The sequence below is a fragment of the Otolemur garnettii genome, unplaced genomic scaffold, assembly GCF_000181295.1.
Source record: "Otolemur garnettii isolate 467f Iridium unplaced genomic scaffold, OtoGar3 scaffold00159, whole genome shotgun sequence".
Lineage (NCBI taxonomy): Eukaryota > Metazoa > Chordata > Mammalia > Primates > Galagidae > Otolemur > Otolemur garnettii.
Window position 1 is genome coordinate 543,527 of NW_003852554.1, and position 15,557 is coordinate 559,083.

The window sequence follows — 15,557 nt, forward strand, 5'->3', positions numbered from 1 at the left end:
CCAAGCCTAATCCTTTTGTTTTCAATTTCATTTAATTCTGCTCTAATTTTGGTTATTTCTTTTCTTCTGCTGGGTTTGGAATGTTCTTCCTTTTCCAGTTGCTTGAAATGTCCCATTAAGTTGTCAACGTCCTCTCTTTCCGTTCTCTTGAGGAAGGATTGCAGTGGTTTAAATTTCCCTCTTGGGACTGCCTTTACAGTATCCCAGAGGCTCTGATAATTTGTGTCTTCATTGTCATTTTGTTCCTAAAATTTGGCAATTCCCTTCTTAATCTTTTCTGTGACCCAGCTACCATTCAGCATAAGGTTATTTAGCTTCCATATTTTTGTATGAGTACGCAGATTCTTGTTGTTACTGAGTTCAACTTTTATTCCATGATGGTCTGAGAAGATGCAGGGAATAATTTCTATTCTTTTAAATTTGTTGAGGTTAGACTTGTGACCTAAGATGTGGTCAATTTTGGAGTATGTTCCGTGGGCTGATGAGAAGAATGTATATTCAGTTTTGTGAGGATGAAATGTTCTCTAGATTTCTGTTAAATCCAAATGTTGAATGGTTAAGTTTAAATCTAAAATTTTCTTGCTTAGGTTCTTATTGGAGGATCTATCCAACACTGCCAGAATGTCAAAATCTCCGACTATTTTGGAGCGGGAGGAAACCAAGTTGCTCGTGTCTGTTATAAGAGTCTCACTTATAAATTGAGGTGCATTATGGTTGGGTGCGTAAATGTTAATAATTGAAATCTCATCATGTTGAGTGTTATCCTTAATGAATATGAAGTGACCATCCTTATCTTTTCTTATTTTTGTTGGTTTAAAGCCTATTCTATCTGAAGATAAAATTGCAACACCTGATTTTTTATGATTTCCATTTACCTAAATATAGATGACCATCCCTTCACCCTGAGACTATATTTATCTTGTAAGGTAAGATGAGATTTCTGTATGCAACAGGTATTTGGCCTGAGTTTTTGTATCCAGTCAGCCAATCTGTACCTCTATAGAGGACAATTTAAGCCATTCACATTAATTGAGAATATGGTAAGCCTGGCAGAATTTTGGGCATCAAGTTTTTTAAAAGTCCAGTGGACATTTTTAATCCTTTTGCCACTGTGGAATTTGGAATTTGATCAAAAGTTTCTGAGTGAGTTCACTTTTGTGGTGGAGGATTGCGCTGGTCATTATGAAGGATAGGTCTGAGGATATCCTGGAGAGTTGGTTTAGTTATGGCAAATTTCTTCACATGTGAATGTCATTAAAGTATTTAATTTCTCCATCATAAATAAAACTCAGTTTAGCTGGATACAGGATCCTGGGTTGAAAGTTATTTTGTTTTAGGAGATTAAAAGTTGATAACCACCCTCTTCTAGCTTGAAAAGTTTCAGCAGAAATATCTGCAGTCATTCTAACATTCTTCCCTTTGTAGGTTATTGTTTTCTTATGTCTGGCTGCTTTCAGAAATTTCTCCTGCATATTAACTTTGTTGAAGTTAATTATGATGTGCCTGGGGGATGTCTTATTCAGTTTGAGTCGTGCTGGGGTTCTGAAACTGTCTGCTATCTGAATTTCAGAATCTCTTGGCATGTCTGGAAAGTTCTCCTTCATAATTTCATAAAGAAGAGCCTCTGTGCCTTGTAAAGCAACTTCGTCACCTCAGGGATTCCTATAAGGAGAATATTAGTTTTCTTCAAATTATCCCAGAGAGAGAATGATCCATTTCTGTTCTCCATTTCTCTTCCTCTTCCTCTTTCAGAGTTTGGGAGCAGTCAAAAGCTTTGTCTTTAGTGTCAAAAATCGTTTCTTCTGCTTGCTCCATTCTGTTACTGAGGAATTTTACTATATTTCTCAGATCTTTGAGGGCTGCAAATTCTTGTCTCAATGTGTCAAAATCTTTGATGATTTTGTCTTTGAATTCATTGAATTCTTGAGAGAACTTTTGAAATGCTCCTTGAATTTCTAATTCCAACTTTGCCTCTATTCTATTAATCTTATTTGCAGTCCAAATTCTGAATTTGATTTCTGACATTTTAGCCATTCGTTTTTGAACAGAATCTTCAGTTGTGTCCGCCATATTGTTCCTTGGGGGAGTTGATCTACTGTGGTTACCATGTTACTGGGGTTTTTCCGCTGATTCCGCTCCATGATTATTTACACCGTTTGGCTAGATGGGCAGATAAGGTGAAGTTCGGTTGGGGGGGGTCCTCAAGTAGTGATTCACCTGCCCTTTGCCCAAGAGCTGGGACTGGTGTTTGTACCTTTTCCCCTAGAGCTTTGCAAAGGACCCATACAGTGCTACAGCCTGAGACACTGGGGACTTACTTGGTGTGGTGGGGCTAAGCGGCTTTGATTTCAGCTGGTCTCTGTTCTACCCTAGTGAATCAGTTACTATGGGTTGAAGTCACAGCTGTGGACAAATACCAGCAATTAAGTCACCCCATCCCCCACAGGCAACAACTAGAAAAGGAAAATCAAACCTTCCCACAACCACATACACAGGGTACCACTTTGGATAGTCCTCAGGTGATTGGTCCAGTCTGAGAGATCCAAACCAATTGTTCCAGTCAGCACCCGGTCTCAAGTGGGAGAGTTCAAAAGGTCTCCGGCAACTAGATAGGAGAGCTTGAGTATGACTCCTTCTGGTGCTCCGTAGAGTCAGAAGGACCCCCCCCCCAGCAAATGAATTAGTCTGGGAAGGTTGATGCCTCCTTCTCCACCTTGCACCTCTGTCACACCCAGTCACTGGTAACCCCGCAGGGCTATGACTCAGTTCCCTCCAATGAGCAGATGCTCCTCCAGGGGTTTGTGCCTGCCTAAGTTACTGGGAGATCTATGTCTCCTTGGCCAGACTGCCACACTCTGCCATCCAGTTGGTGGGGTGGAGGCCTGACAACCGCTGGGGTGGTTCCCTCAGTTCCAGCCCTGCCCCTGATTGATGTTGCTGACACTTACATTTTTGCAGAATTTGTGATTCTGTCCTGGCTATATTCTCCTGTGGACCAGGCGCTGTTTGAGTTCACAGAAACTGAGACTCAGCCCCAGTCTGTGCCACTGCCCAGAGCTGATGTATCTGTCTCTGCTGCAGTCTGTGTTAGGGTGGATGTGATTAGAGCTTACACTCAGCTCTGAGTTCCAGCCTCTGCCTGCCTGCCTTTGTCTCAACTATGATCCCCTGAGGGCCAGGTGCTTCTTAGGCTCACTAAAGCAGTCCTGGCTCAGCCTTGCCCTGGGAGTATATTCTCTGTCCCCACTATGCCCCACACAGGCCGGTACTGCCTCAGGTATACTCTTTACTCACAAGGCCTGCATCACTGTCCCAAATTTGTTCCACCAGTGTTTGCCAGGGGAGAAGGTGCCCAGCTTTCTCTGGTTGCCCAGAGAGACAGGGAGTGTCTCTCCAAAATATCTCCAGAAGTGTTAGCCCTATTGTTACTGCCACTGCTGCTGCTGCTCTGTGTTGTGGGGCACCGCCTCTACCTCTCCTGTATGGTTCCTTCAGTGCACCGTCTTCTCCTTACCTCCGAGCCACAGAATCAGCACAGACATGCAACAGCCCATGCCCTGTCCACACCTCTTAAGGAAATGCCCAAGAATCTGGACTCCATGGGGGATAGGCTTTCAGACCTCAGGGTGAGACTGGAGGGGAGTGCAGGGAGCTCAGAACTGCAGGTAGAGAATATGTACAGTTTTATATAGGTTTATGCCTGGCAGGAGAATGCCATGGCACCCTAGTAAGGGAAGGAGGTCCGGTTTTTAGAGGGTCTCTCTCATGGGATAAAGTGGGAGGATGTTTGAACTCTGCTCACTTGTTTGTAGAAAATATACTGTGAGCTGTTCTCATGGTGGAGGGGACTCCCATCCACTTGGCAATGGATTTTGTACCTATTGTTTGTGTCCTTGGGGTTGCAGCTTGCCTCAGCAGGGTTGATGTGTGTTCTTCAACCTTCTCTCTTGGCTCAGCTCCAAACCATTAAGCTTACTTGCTAAACTTCTGTCCTTTAACTCTCCTTCTGGATGGGAGCCTCTGTAGAAAGCTGGCTCCAGTTGGCCTTTTTACCTCTGCCCCCACTTTTTTTTTTTTTTTTGAGATAGAGTCTCGTTTTGTTGCACTGGGTAGATTGCTATGATCTCATAGCTCACAGCAACCTAAAACTCTTGGGCTCAAGTGATTCTCTTGCCATAACCTTCCAAGTAGCTGGGACTACAGGCACCTACCACAATGCCAAGCTATATACATTTTTTTTTTTTTCAGAGACAGGGTCTTGCAGTAGTTCAGGGGGGTTTCTGTCTGGTTTCAGACTGGTCTCAAACTCATGAGCTCAGGCAGTTCACCTCAGCCTTGCAGGGTGCTAGGATTACAGCCCCTGTGCCCAGCCCTTGCTTCATTTTTTCACACATGAAAATCTAGTTGTCCAGAACTATTTGTTGGAATGACCATTCTTTCACCATTGAATGACCATAGCACTCTTGTTGAAATAAAGTGATCATAAATGTATTCATTTTCTAGATTCTTAGTTCTATTCTATACCAGTCACAGTTTTGATTTCTGTAGTCCTATTGTAAGTTTTGAAATTGGGAAGCGTAAATGCTCTAATTTTGTTCTTTTTTCAGGAACATTCTTTTCTTTTCTTTTCTTTTTTTTTGAAACAGACTATGTCGCCCTTGGTAGAGTATTATGGCATCACAGCTCACAGCAACCTCAGCTGTGGCTGAGCAATTCTTGCCTCAGCCTCACAAGTAAGTTGGACTACAGGTGCCTGCCACAATGCCCAATTATCTTTTTTGGTTGTAGCTGTCATTGTTATTTAGCAGGCCTGGGCTGGATTTGAATCTGCCAGCTCTGGTATATGTGGCTGGCACCCTAGCTGCTGAGCTACAGGTGCCAAACCTCAGACACACTCTTGAATGGCTCTTCAAGGCCCCTTGCAATTATAAATGAGTTTGAATATTGGCTTGTCCATTTCTACAAAAAGTCCACTGAAATTCTGACAGGGCTTACATTGAATCTTTTGATTGCTTTTAGTATTGACATCTTCACAACATTGTCTTCTGATCTGTTCTTCTAACATGGCCTTTCCATTTAATTAGGTCTTCTTTATTTACTTTTTTTTGAGACAGAGTCTCAGTTTGTTGCTCCTGGCAGAGTGCCGTGATGTCATAGCTCACAGCAACCTTAGACTCCTAGGCTCAAGGGATTCTCTTGCCTCAGCCTCTCAAGTAGCTGGGATTATAGGCAATGTCAGCTCTTATTAGAGGTGGGGTCTTGCTCTAGCTCAGGCTGGTCTCAAACCTGTGAGCTCAGGCAATCTGCTGGGCTTGGCATCCCAGAATGCTGGGATTACAGGTGTGAGCCACCACGCCCCACAAATTAGGTCTTCTTTAATTCCTTTCAGCAATGATTTGTAGTTTTCAAGTTGTAAGTCTTTTATCTCATTAAATTTATTTCTAGGTATCATATCAATAAAACCTTAAGGTATTATCATCTCATGGCTTTCGTTTATAACTCCTTTTTTTTTGGCCGGGGCTGGTTTTGAACCCACCACTTCTGGCATATGGGGCCGGCACCTTACTCCTTTGAGCCATAGGTGCCACCGATATTTATAACTCTTGCAAAGTTAACATTTTAATATACTGCTTTGTATTGCCAAGCATCTAATTATAATTGAATACTCTTACATTGACATTTATCAACTTCACTAATCTAAGCCACTTGTACTGGGATTTTCCAAAGGTTACTTTTAAATAATTCTTCTGCAAACAGGATGAGTCAGCTAGGAGATTCTGCTTAGCAAAGTCAACTGATAGAAAATTTAGGTTCTCACTTGAAATTTAAATTTGTATTACATGAAAGAAACTGAGATGATCCCACTTTTAAAGAATGTTTATATCCATCGTTTCTTCCATATCATTAGGCTTAAGTGGTTTCTAATTTTGTCTGTATAAGCAGACTGAAACATTTTCAATTCAGACATTCTGAATAAATTATCTACCCTTGAAGGAAATCATTTGCCTACATATCAATTATAAGCCCAATGAGATAAACAAACTTCATATTCCTTTAGACATGAATGTACTTTTTCCTCTTAAAATATGTTCATTTAAAACAAGAACAGAGCTTCTTAGGTATTTGAAGGACTTTACTGACCATAAAATATATAGGTTTGTCTGTAACAGTATAAATACTCCATTTACACGGTTTCTCTATCAATTCAAATTATGAAATATGAGATCTGACAATTAAATTCATAAACTTTCCACCTTGTACTTACGTTGGCAGCACTGGACAAACAACCCAGTAAGGTTTCATAACTTTGGTATCATCAGTGTCTGAGAGCTGTGTTCACGTCAGTGTGTGGTAGTATCTTCAGGCTGTTCATTAATGAATGAGAGGTGTTCATTATTGTTGTGTGTTGTGTGCCATTGCAGAACTTGAATTAAAGCAATGAACACACATTAAATTTATTTTTTTTTAATTAAGACAGAGTATCACTTTGTCACCCTCAATTGAGTACCGTGGCGTCACAGCTCACAGCAACCTCAAACTCTTGGGCTCAAGCAATTCTCTTGCTTCGGTCTCACTAGTAGCTGGGATTACAGGCACCTGCCATAACACCTGGCTATTTTTTGTTTTTGTTTTTATTTTTGGTTAGCAAGCCCAGGGTTGGTTCAAACTCACCAACCCCAGAGCATGTGGCCAGCACTCTAACCACTGAGATAGGGGTGCCCAGCCTAAATTTGTTTAACTTGGCAAGAGTGTAAGTGAAATCAGGGACATGTTAGTCCAAGCTTACACAGATAATGCCATGAAGAAAACAGCAGTGTACAAATGGATTACACATTTTTCTGAGGGGAGAGAAAGCATCACTGATGAATACAGGTTAGGGCAGCCAGTTACAAGCAGAACTGATGAAAACATTGCAAAAATTCATCGAATTATGGATTAAAATCATTACTTGAGTGTGAGAAGCATAGCAGACCAAGTAAACATTGATAAACATGAAAATCTTAACTGCAAATCTTGGCGTGGGAATGGTGTGGCTCTTGCATCACGACAATGCAACAGCTGACACAACACTATTCATGAGGGAGTTTTTAGCCAGTAAACAAATAACTGTACTGGAACACCCTCCCTATTCACCTGATCTGTCCCCCAGTGGCTTTTTTTCTTCACCCATTGATAAAGGAAATATTGAAAGGAAGACATTCTGATGATATTTAGGCATCAAGGACAATATGACAACAACTCTGATAGCTATTCCAGAAAGCGAGTTCTAAAATTGCACTGAATGGTGGACAAGGTGCCCAAGAGGGAAGCTTCACTTCAAAGGTGACCATAGTGATAGTCAGCAATGAGGCATGTAGCATTTTTCCTAGGATGTGTTCATGAACTTAATTGTCAGACCTCAGATATCTTGTATCTATACCTGTCTTCACCATAGTTTAAGAGCTAATTACCTCTGTTCTGGACATAATAATTAATTTTCCTGCACTCAGTCTCTACCACTTCTGATTCATACCACACATTTCCATACTAATCAAAACACAGTTCTAACATGTCACATCTTCTCCAACTTGGCCTTCCTTCAGAATCACAAGTTTCCTATGCTCTCACCCCGAATCTGACTTCCTGTCTTTTTTTTTTTTTTTTGAGACAAAGCCTCAAGCTGTCCCCCTGGGTAGAGTTCTGTGGCATCACAGCTCACAGCAACCTCCAACTCCTGGGCTCAAGCGAGTCTCCTGCCTCAGCCTCCCAAATAGCTGGGACCACAGGCGCCTGCCATAACGCCTGGCTATTTTTTGGTTGCAGCCGTCATTGTTGTTTAGCAGACCCGGGCTGGGTTCAAACCCACCACTTTGGGTATATGTGGCTGGCGCCTTAGCCACTTGAGCCACAGGTGCCGAGCCGTGACTTCCTGTCTTGCTGCCTTTCTGTCATATCTGTATATGATGCTTACATGTAGGACTACTTACTGATGCCCTACCATTTCCCATCCCTGAGCCTGTGCATATGTTATTATTCAGACTCCTTTTTCTTCCCCGTATCCATTCACTTGAAAAAGCTATTCCCCCCAAAATACCAATTCCTGAATGATGCCTTCTTTAACCCCCAGACACGAAAGTAACCACTCCCTTCTTTGAAATGTCATAGCACATTCTGTGTATTTTTTATATGCCATCATCTACATTCAGCCTTGGATAATGATTATTAATAGCAAGACGACCAGCATTTGAATACTGGCTCTGTTACAGTAGCTGTGTGCCCTTGGGCAACTTACTTTACCTCTCTGGGTCCTGGTATCCTCCTCTGTAAAATGGAATAACAAAAATAACTATTTCATAGTTATGAAAGTTAAATAAATTCATATTTATCAAGTGCTTAAAATAGCACCAAGCACAAAATAAGCATTAAGTATTTGTTAAATAAAATTTGTATGCTTGTCTTCCCCACCCTGCGTACTGACCCTTAAAATCAGCAGCAAGTAATTTAACTGCACAACTCTTATGAGACAATGGGACTCAGAGCTTACAAATTAGTAAGAATGATTTACTGGTAAAAAGCAGAGAAACAACTGCTTTTAACAATAGTATGTGCTTAGTAGGTAACATTTATGAAGTACCAACAGTGAGTCAATACTGAGTTTGCTGAGCAAATGCCATATGGGCATTATCTCAAAAGGACCATTTTATTACATCAAGTGAAATAGCCCTTAAGTTTTATCTCCCCGTGTTTTCCACCCCTGCAGTCCACAAAAATCACAACAGCCAATTAAAAGAATAGAAGTCCATGAATGACTGTGCTGGAGGAGTGGGTAAGTGAGGAGTTACAGCTAATCCATCTCTGAATTAACACCCCATCTACCTCCATTTCCTTCCTGAAATCTCATGTTTTTTTTTTGTTGTTGTTTGTTTGTTTTTTTTTGAGACAGGAGCCTCAAGCTGTCCCCCTGGGTAGAGTGCCGTGACATCTCCGCTCACAGCGACCTCCAACTCCTAGGCTCAAGCGAGTCTCCTGCCTCCGCCTCCCAAGTAGCTGGGACCACAGGCGCCCGCCACAACGCCCGGCTATTTTTTGGTTGCAGCCGTCATTGTTGTTTGGCGGGCCTGGGCTGGATTCGAACCCGCCACCTTGGGTGTATATGGCTGGCGCCTTAGCCACTTGAGCCACAGGCGCCGAGCCTGAAATCTCATGTTTTAAAATGACAGTTAATCTAGCCTTTTGATACGAATTAGAAACAGAGAAGAGACATTAAAGCCTGCTTTGAGGAGCAGCTGTAATCTGTATGATGCTTACATGTAGCACAGGGCTTTGTTCATGGCAGATAAGAAATATTCGCTAAATATATTCATCAGTAAACCAAATAAACAGGAATAGATGTAAAGGATCTACCTCAGTATAAAGTTATACTTTAATATAAAGTTATACTGAGAGTTCGTGTTGTTAGCACAATGTTCTAGAAAAATTCTTGGTTCACTCGTAATTGCAGTGTCACAAAGATTATGTATCTAATAAAATACATTTTAATGATTCAATTCTGTGAACATTCATCAAGTGACAAACCAAACCTTTAGGTAGTAAGACCTATCATAAAGATGTGAAAAACCTATGAAAGGGGACAGCTGCATTCAGGATACACGGGAAATTAAAGACTCTCTGCCCTCAAGTGGCGCACAATTCAAAGCAGGATGGTATTTTTTTTTCTGTACCTTATTTCAAAACCAATCCAAATGTTACAGTTTTGGGGAAGCCTTCTTAGAGTTCTCCATCCCCCAGGTAGTATCACTCTTTTTCTCTTCTGTTTTCCCAGCTGTTCTTTACTCAGTTAACACATATAGCTGAATTTATTAAATACTGTCTTTTACATATAAACTAGGAATATCTATACTTAATCAATCATCTCCCTCCTCTGTCCTAGTCTCCACAGCATCTGTGACCAACACCTTTCGTCCCTTTGAAAAGATGACTACAAGTCATCAGCTCCTCCTTGCCTAAAAGAAACGTATTCCTTGAAGGCCAGAAAACTAAACATTCCTCAAACAGATTTTAGTGCCATCTGTTCTCGCTAGTGCTACAATGAACCTATGAAATAATACTTTCGTAACTTCACACTTCTCTGAAGAATATGTGTAGTTTTGAATTAAAATAAATCAAAACTCCTATTTTAGAATCTTGGATTCAGGAAGAACTTCAAGAAGCCATTCAGCCTATTTTTCAGCCCAACTTATACAAGATGGAACAGATTCCTGCATTATGTCGCAGTCAAACTTCTCTAGTCCTATCTTTTTGATATTGAATACAGGGTTAACAAAACCTTATTCCTTTCGTACGAGACTCTGACAGGCTAACTCTGGCTATATTCCCACAGTGACCTGATCAAAGTGTGAATATCCACTAAATTCCTAGAAGAAAATGGTATATTTTAATAGTCGTATTTTAAAATATTAATAATTTGGCAGGTGCGGTGGCTCATGCCTGTAATCCTAGCACTTTGGGAAATGAAGGCAGGAGGATCGCTTCAAGAATATGCTGGCCTCAAGCCGTCCTCCCCCCTCACGGGAACTGGCCTCCCCCCTCAGTCTCATGAGTTGATGGGATTACAGGCACAAGCCACTGCACCAGTTCAGGTCTTTCCTTAGCCACTCCTTCCTCCTGCATTTCCTATATAGCCACCAAACTGAGTTCTCTAAAACTCTACTTTCACTAAGTTCCCTTTCCTGCTTCAGAACCTATAAAAGCTCATAACAAATTATCATATTAAAATCTAAATTCCTTTGCTTGGTTTTGGAATGCCTTTGAAAAACCATCAGTCTTTGTACAAGTTTTTCTCCTACTAACCCATCAGTCAGCTTTAACCTCTTCTACACCAGGCCATTTACTCTTTTCCATTTCCCTGGAAAACACGTCCATTCCTGGTGGTTCTCTGCCTATGTTTAGGCTGGTATCTATCCCCATTTTCATTTAAGTTATTTTCTCCTCCTAAAAATTATTCACTGTCCATTTCAAATCTTTCATTCATCTAGTTATGTTACTCAATGGATATTTACAAACATCTCCTTCAAGCAATGTGCTTCTCTGACTATAAGGGATTCAGGATCAATAAGAAATTCAGAGAGGGCTGGGCATGGTGGCTCACTCCTGTAACCCCAGCACTCTGGAAGACTGAAGCGGGTGGACTGCATGAGCTCACTGGTTCGAGACCAGCCTGAGCCAGGGTGAGACCTCGTCTCTAAAAATAGCCAGGTGTTCTGGCAGGAGCCTGTAGTCCCAGCTTTTTGGGAGGCTGAGGCAAGAGAATTGCTTGAGCCCAAGACTTTGAGGTTGCTGTGAACTACGACACCACAGCACTCTACCAAGCTCAATAAATGAGACTCTGTCTCAAAAAAAAAAAAAATTCAAGAACATTCTTGACTATTCTATTCATCAGAGCTCTACTTTTTCAGAATCTTTAGTATACGTGCAATAAATTTCAGCACTTGTATTAATATTGTTTTATCTCTATTACTTGTATTTTATCTCTTCATTCAATAGATTTTTTTTGTTGTTGAGATAGAGTTTTAGTACGTTGCCCTCAGTAGAGCGCTGTAGCGTCACAGCTCACAGCAACCTCAAACTCTTGGGCTTAAGCAATTCTCTTGCCTCAGCCTCCCAAGTAGCTGGGACAATATGCACCCACCACAATGCCAGGTTATTTTTTTGTTATTGTTGTCATTGTTGTTTAGCATGCCTGGGCCAGGTTCAAACTCATCAACCCCAGTGCATGTGGCCAGAACCCTGACCACTGGGCTACGGGAGCCAAGCCGCAATAGATATTTCTTGTTTACCTACTTTGTACTAGGATATCCCTTAGTGATACCAGTGGAAAATAAGATGGACATCATCTATCATGAAACTAACAGTTTAGTAGAGAAAACAGACATGGAACAAGGAAGTACAAATGTATTGATTATTACAAATAGCATGTGTAGAATTCTAAGGATGCATGTAATGGAGAGAGTTACCCTAGTTGGGAGTTAAATGAAAATTTATCTAAGAATATGTCATCTTAGCCCCCATCTAAAAAATAAGTAGAGGTTAGGTAGGTGAAGAACAGGGGAAGCGTGCATCAATAAGGAAACAGCTATGTAAAAGCTATGATAATATGGCCGTACCAGAAGAAAAACTATAGGCTCAGGGCCCATAGCTCAGTGGTTAGGGTGCCAGTCACATGCACCAGGGCTGGTGAGTTTGAACCCAGCCAGGGCCTGCTAAACAATGTCAACAACATTGACAAGAGCAACAAAAAAAATAGCCAGGCATTACAGGGGGCACCTATAGTCCCAGCTACTTCTTGGGTGGCTGAGGCAAGAGAATCGCTTAAGCCCAAGAGTTTGAGGTTGCTGTGAGCTATGACACCGTGGTACTCTAACCAGGGTGACACAGTAATACTCTGTCTCAAAAAAAAAAAAAAAAAAAACAAAGAAAAGAAAAAAAACCCCAAGAACTTACCACGCATATAAGCAATGAACATCATTTATATAATTCTGTTAATGTTCACAGAGTATGCATAATTTCATTATAGTTACAAAATATAGCTTAATTCAAAATGTAATCATTTGCTTTGGGAACCTTATTGAAATTAATTTAGAGACTCAAAATGAGCTGGGCTTAAACATTAAGAATAGTTGAAAATAGGCTGAGTGTGGTGGCTCACGTCTATAATCCTAGCACTCTGGGAGGCTGAGGCAGGTGGACTGATTGAGATCACAAGTTCAAGACCAGGCAGAGGAAAAAGTGAGAACCCATCTCTACTAAAAATAGAAAAACTGAGGCAAGAGGATCCCTTGAGCCCAAGAGTTTGAGGTTGCTGTGAGCTATGATGCCACAGCACTCTATCCAGGGCAACAGCTTTTCTTTCTCAAAAAGAAAAGAATAGTTGAAAATAATATATATTTATCTTATAAGAGGAAAATAATTTTTAAAGCTTACCACAGCTTACAGATACAAGGCTAATTTTATACTTTAACCAAAAATACAAATCTACCATTGACTATCATAGGCTCAAAAAGCCAAATGACACAACAAATGGCTAAAGAAGTCACAAATTTGCCTTTCTATAAAGAAACTCCTTATAAACTATTAGGCCATACAATACAATGAACTGATTTACCTGTCAATTAATTAAAAATAAAATTTATAAGTAGCTATGTACTTTTAAACTTTCATTCACATTTCCAACTATGAAAAATAACCCTTCATAATAAATCTTACCTCATTGTATCTGTTGCTGGGAATTTTGATGCTGGTTTTCCGAACTTCCATATCAACCACCAAACCTTGAACTACTGGCAAGGTATACTGGTAATTTCTGAAGTCCTGGGCCAAAGCAGATAGAAGTGGAATAAATAATTCATCAATGTTAGTATTTGACTTATAGTAATAAAATAAACACAAATGGAAAGAACATCAATACTTAAAACTCCTATCTATTTCAATAATAAGGAAATGCATAATGAAAGCCCCACTGTATTTCAGCTCTTTGTTTAGACTATAAACTCTTATAAGGAAGTAAAACCGTTTCCTATACCCCTACATACAACATTAAATAAATATCTGAACACTTACCCTGCTTTATCATCATTTAACAATTTTGCAAATTTATCTGTTAACTATCTGTTGCCTTCCTCCAAGGTAAGCTCCAAGAGGGTACAGACTCTCACTTGTTTTGTCCTGGCTATATACCTAATGCATGGAGCATCTTAGGCACTCAATGTATATTTGTGGAGGAACATAAGCAACCCCCCTACTCCTGCACACACATACAATATCCAGAGTGGCTGAAGCAAACAAAATTACATAAGCAAGAGTGGCTCATAGCTCAGTGGTTAGGGCGCTGGCCACACACACCAGACCTGGTAGGCTTGAACCCAGCCTGGGCCTGCTAAACAACAATGACAACTACAACAAAAAAATAGCCATCGTTGTGGTGGGCACCTGTGGTCCCAGCTACTTGGGAGGCTGAGGCAAGAGAATCTCTTAAGCCCAAGAGTTTGAGGTTGCTGTGAGTTATGATGGCATAGCACTCTACCACAGTGAGACTCTGTCTCCAAAAAGAAAAAAGTAAGCAAGAGTGGTAAGAGTCAAGGTCAAAATAAGAGGAGACGGCAAGATTTCATAGGTTCTTATAGGTTATGAGGTCTTTTGACTGTAGGAGGCTTTTGACCTGTTTTAACAATGTGACTTTTCTGTAACAAATAGGTGGTAAGGGAACAAGGACAGAAGAAAGGAGATCAGATAAATACAAAAAAATAAAAAAACCCAGTGAAGAGAGACTAGGATGTTAATTAACAGTTTGAAAAATGATAAGAAGTTATCAGATTCTGGATATATTTTGAAGAAAAATTTAACAATGGGTTGGACATGGAATGTGAACAAAAGACAAGAGTTAAAGATGAGGCTGGGTGGCTGTAGCTCAGCGGCTATGGTGTCAGCCACATACACCAGAGCTGGCAGGTTCAAACCCAGCCTGAGCCTGCCAAACAACAATGATACCTACAACCAAAAAACAGCCGGGCATTGTGGCAGGTGCCTGTAATCCCAGCTACTTGGGAGGCTGAGTCAAGAGAATTGCTTAAGCCCAGGAATTAGAGGTTGCTGTGACCTGTGATGTCATTGCACTCTACCGAGGGCGACATAGTAAAACGCTGTCTCAAAAAAAAAAAAGAGTTAAAGATGATTCTAAATTTTATGGCCAGAGACTGGAACTAGCATTTACTGAGATGTAAAATATGATGTGAGATGGAGAGTATTTCTAAGTAACTTAACTACATTTCTGGCAACAGATCTCAAGAAGATTGACGGGAACACAAAAAATATCCAGCACCCAACAAGGCAAAAATCACAGTTTAAGTTTGCAAAGAAACAGGAAAATACAACTCAGAATAAGGGCAAAAAGTATCAATCTATGGAAATTGAACCAGAACTGATATAAGATGTTAGAATCACCAAAGACATTATAATAGTCATTATAATCTAAATGACTAAACATTCTAAATGTTCAAAAAGTTAGTAGAGGCATAAAAGATTTAAAAAGATGGGAGGGGGAAGGAAGGCGGGAGAAGAAGGGAGGAGCAAGGGAGATTGGTGTGCTCCTACCTAATGGACACAGAGTAAGGTTAGATGCATTCTTGCTAGGTGTGGGATACAATTACAACAGGGACTCTACCTAACAAATGCAAACATTGTAACTTAATTGTTTGTACTCTTCCATCAATCTAAAAAACAAAAAAGATTTTAAAAGACCTAAGTAAAACTAGAAATGAAAATTATAGTCCTTCAGATTTATTAAAAGATAGATGGAATTAACAGATTAAACACTATAAAAGATTAACAAAGTTGAAAGTGTAGCAATAAAAACTATCCTAAATGGCTCGGCGCCTGTGGCTCAAGTGGCTAAGGCGCCAGCCACATACACCTAAGGTGGTGGGTTCAAATCCCCAGCCCAGGCCCGCCAAACAACAATGATGGCTGCAACCAAAAAATGGCCAGGCGTTGTGGCGGGCGCCTGTAGTCCCAGCTACTTGGGA

The 15,557-nt window shown here is 40.7% G+C and overlaps 1 protein-coding gene across 3 annotated transcripts in view; it reads right to left on the reverse strand.

Moving 5' to 3' along the window:
* Window positions 1-15,557, reverse strand: part of ZFYVE9 (zinc finger FYVE-type containing 9) — a 174,650-nt gene that overhangs the window by 21,743 nt on the left and 137,350 nt on the right. For all 3 annotated transcript variants that reach the window (XM_023519158.1, XM_003799923.3, XM_023519159.1), the window contains one exon: window positions 13,243-13,347. In XM_023519158.1, coding sequence (XP_023374926.1) covers window positions 13,243-13,347 — 105 coding nt within the window. The remainder of the gene's footprint in view (window positions 1-13,242; window positions 13,348-15,557) is intronic.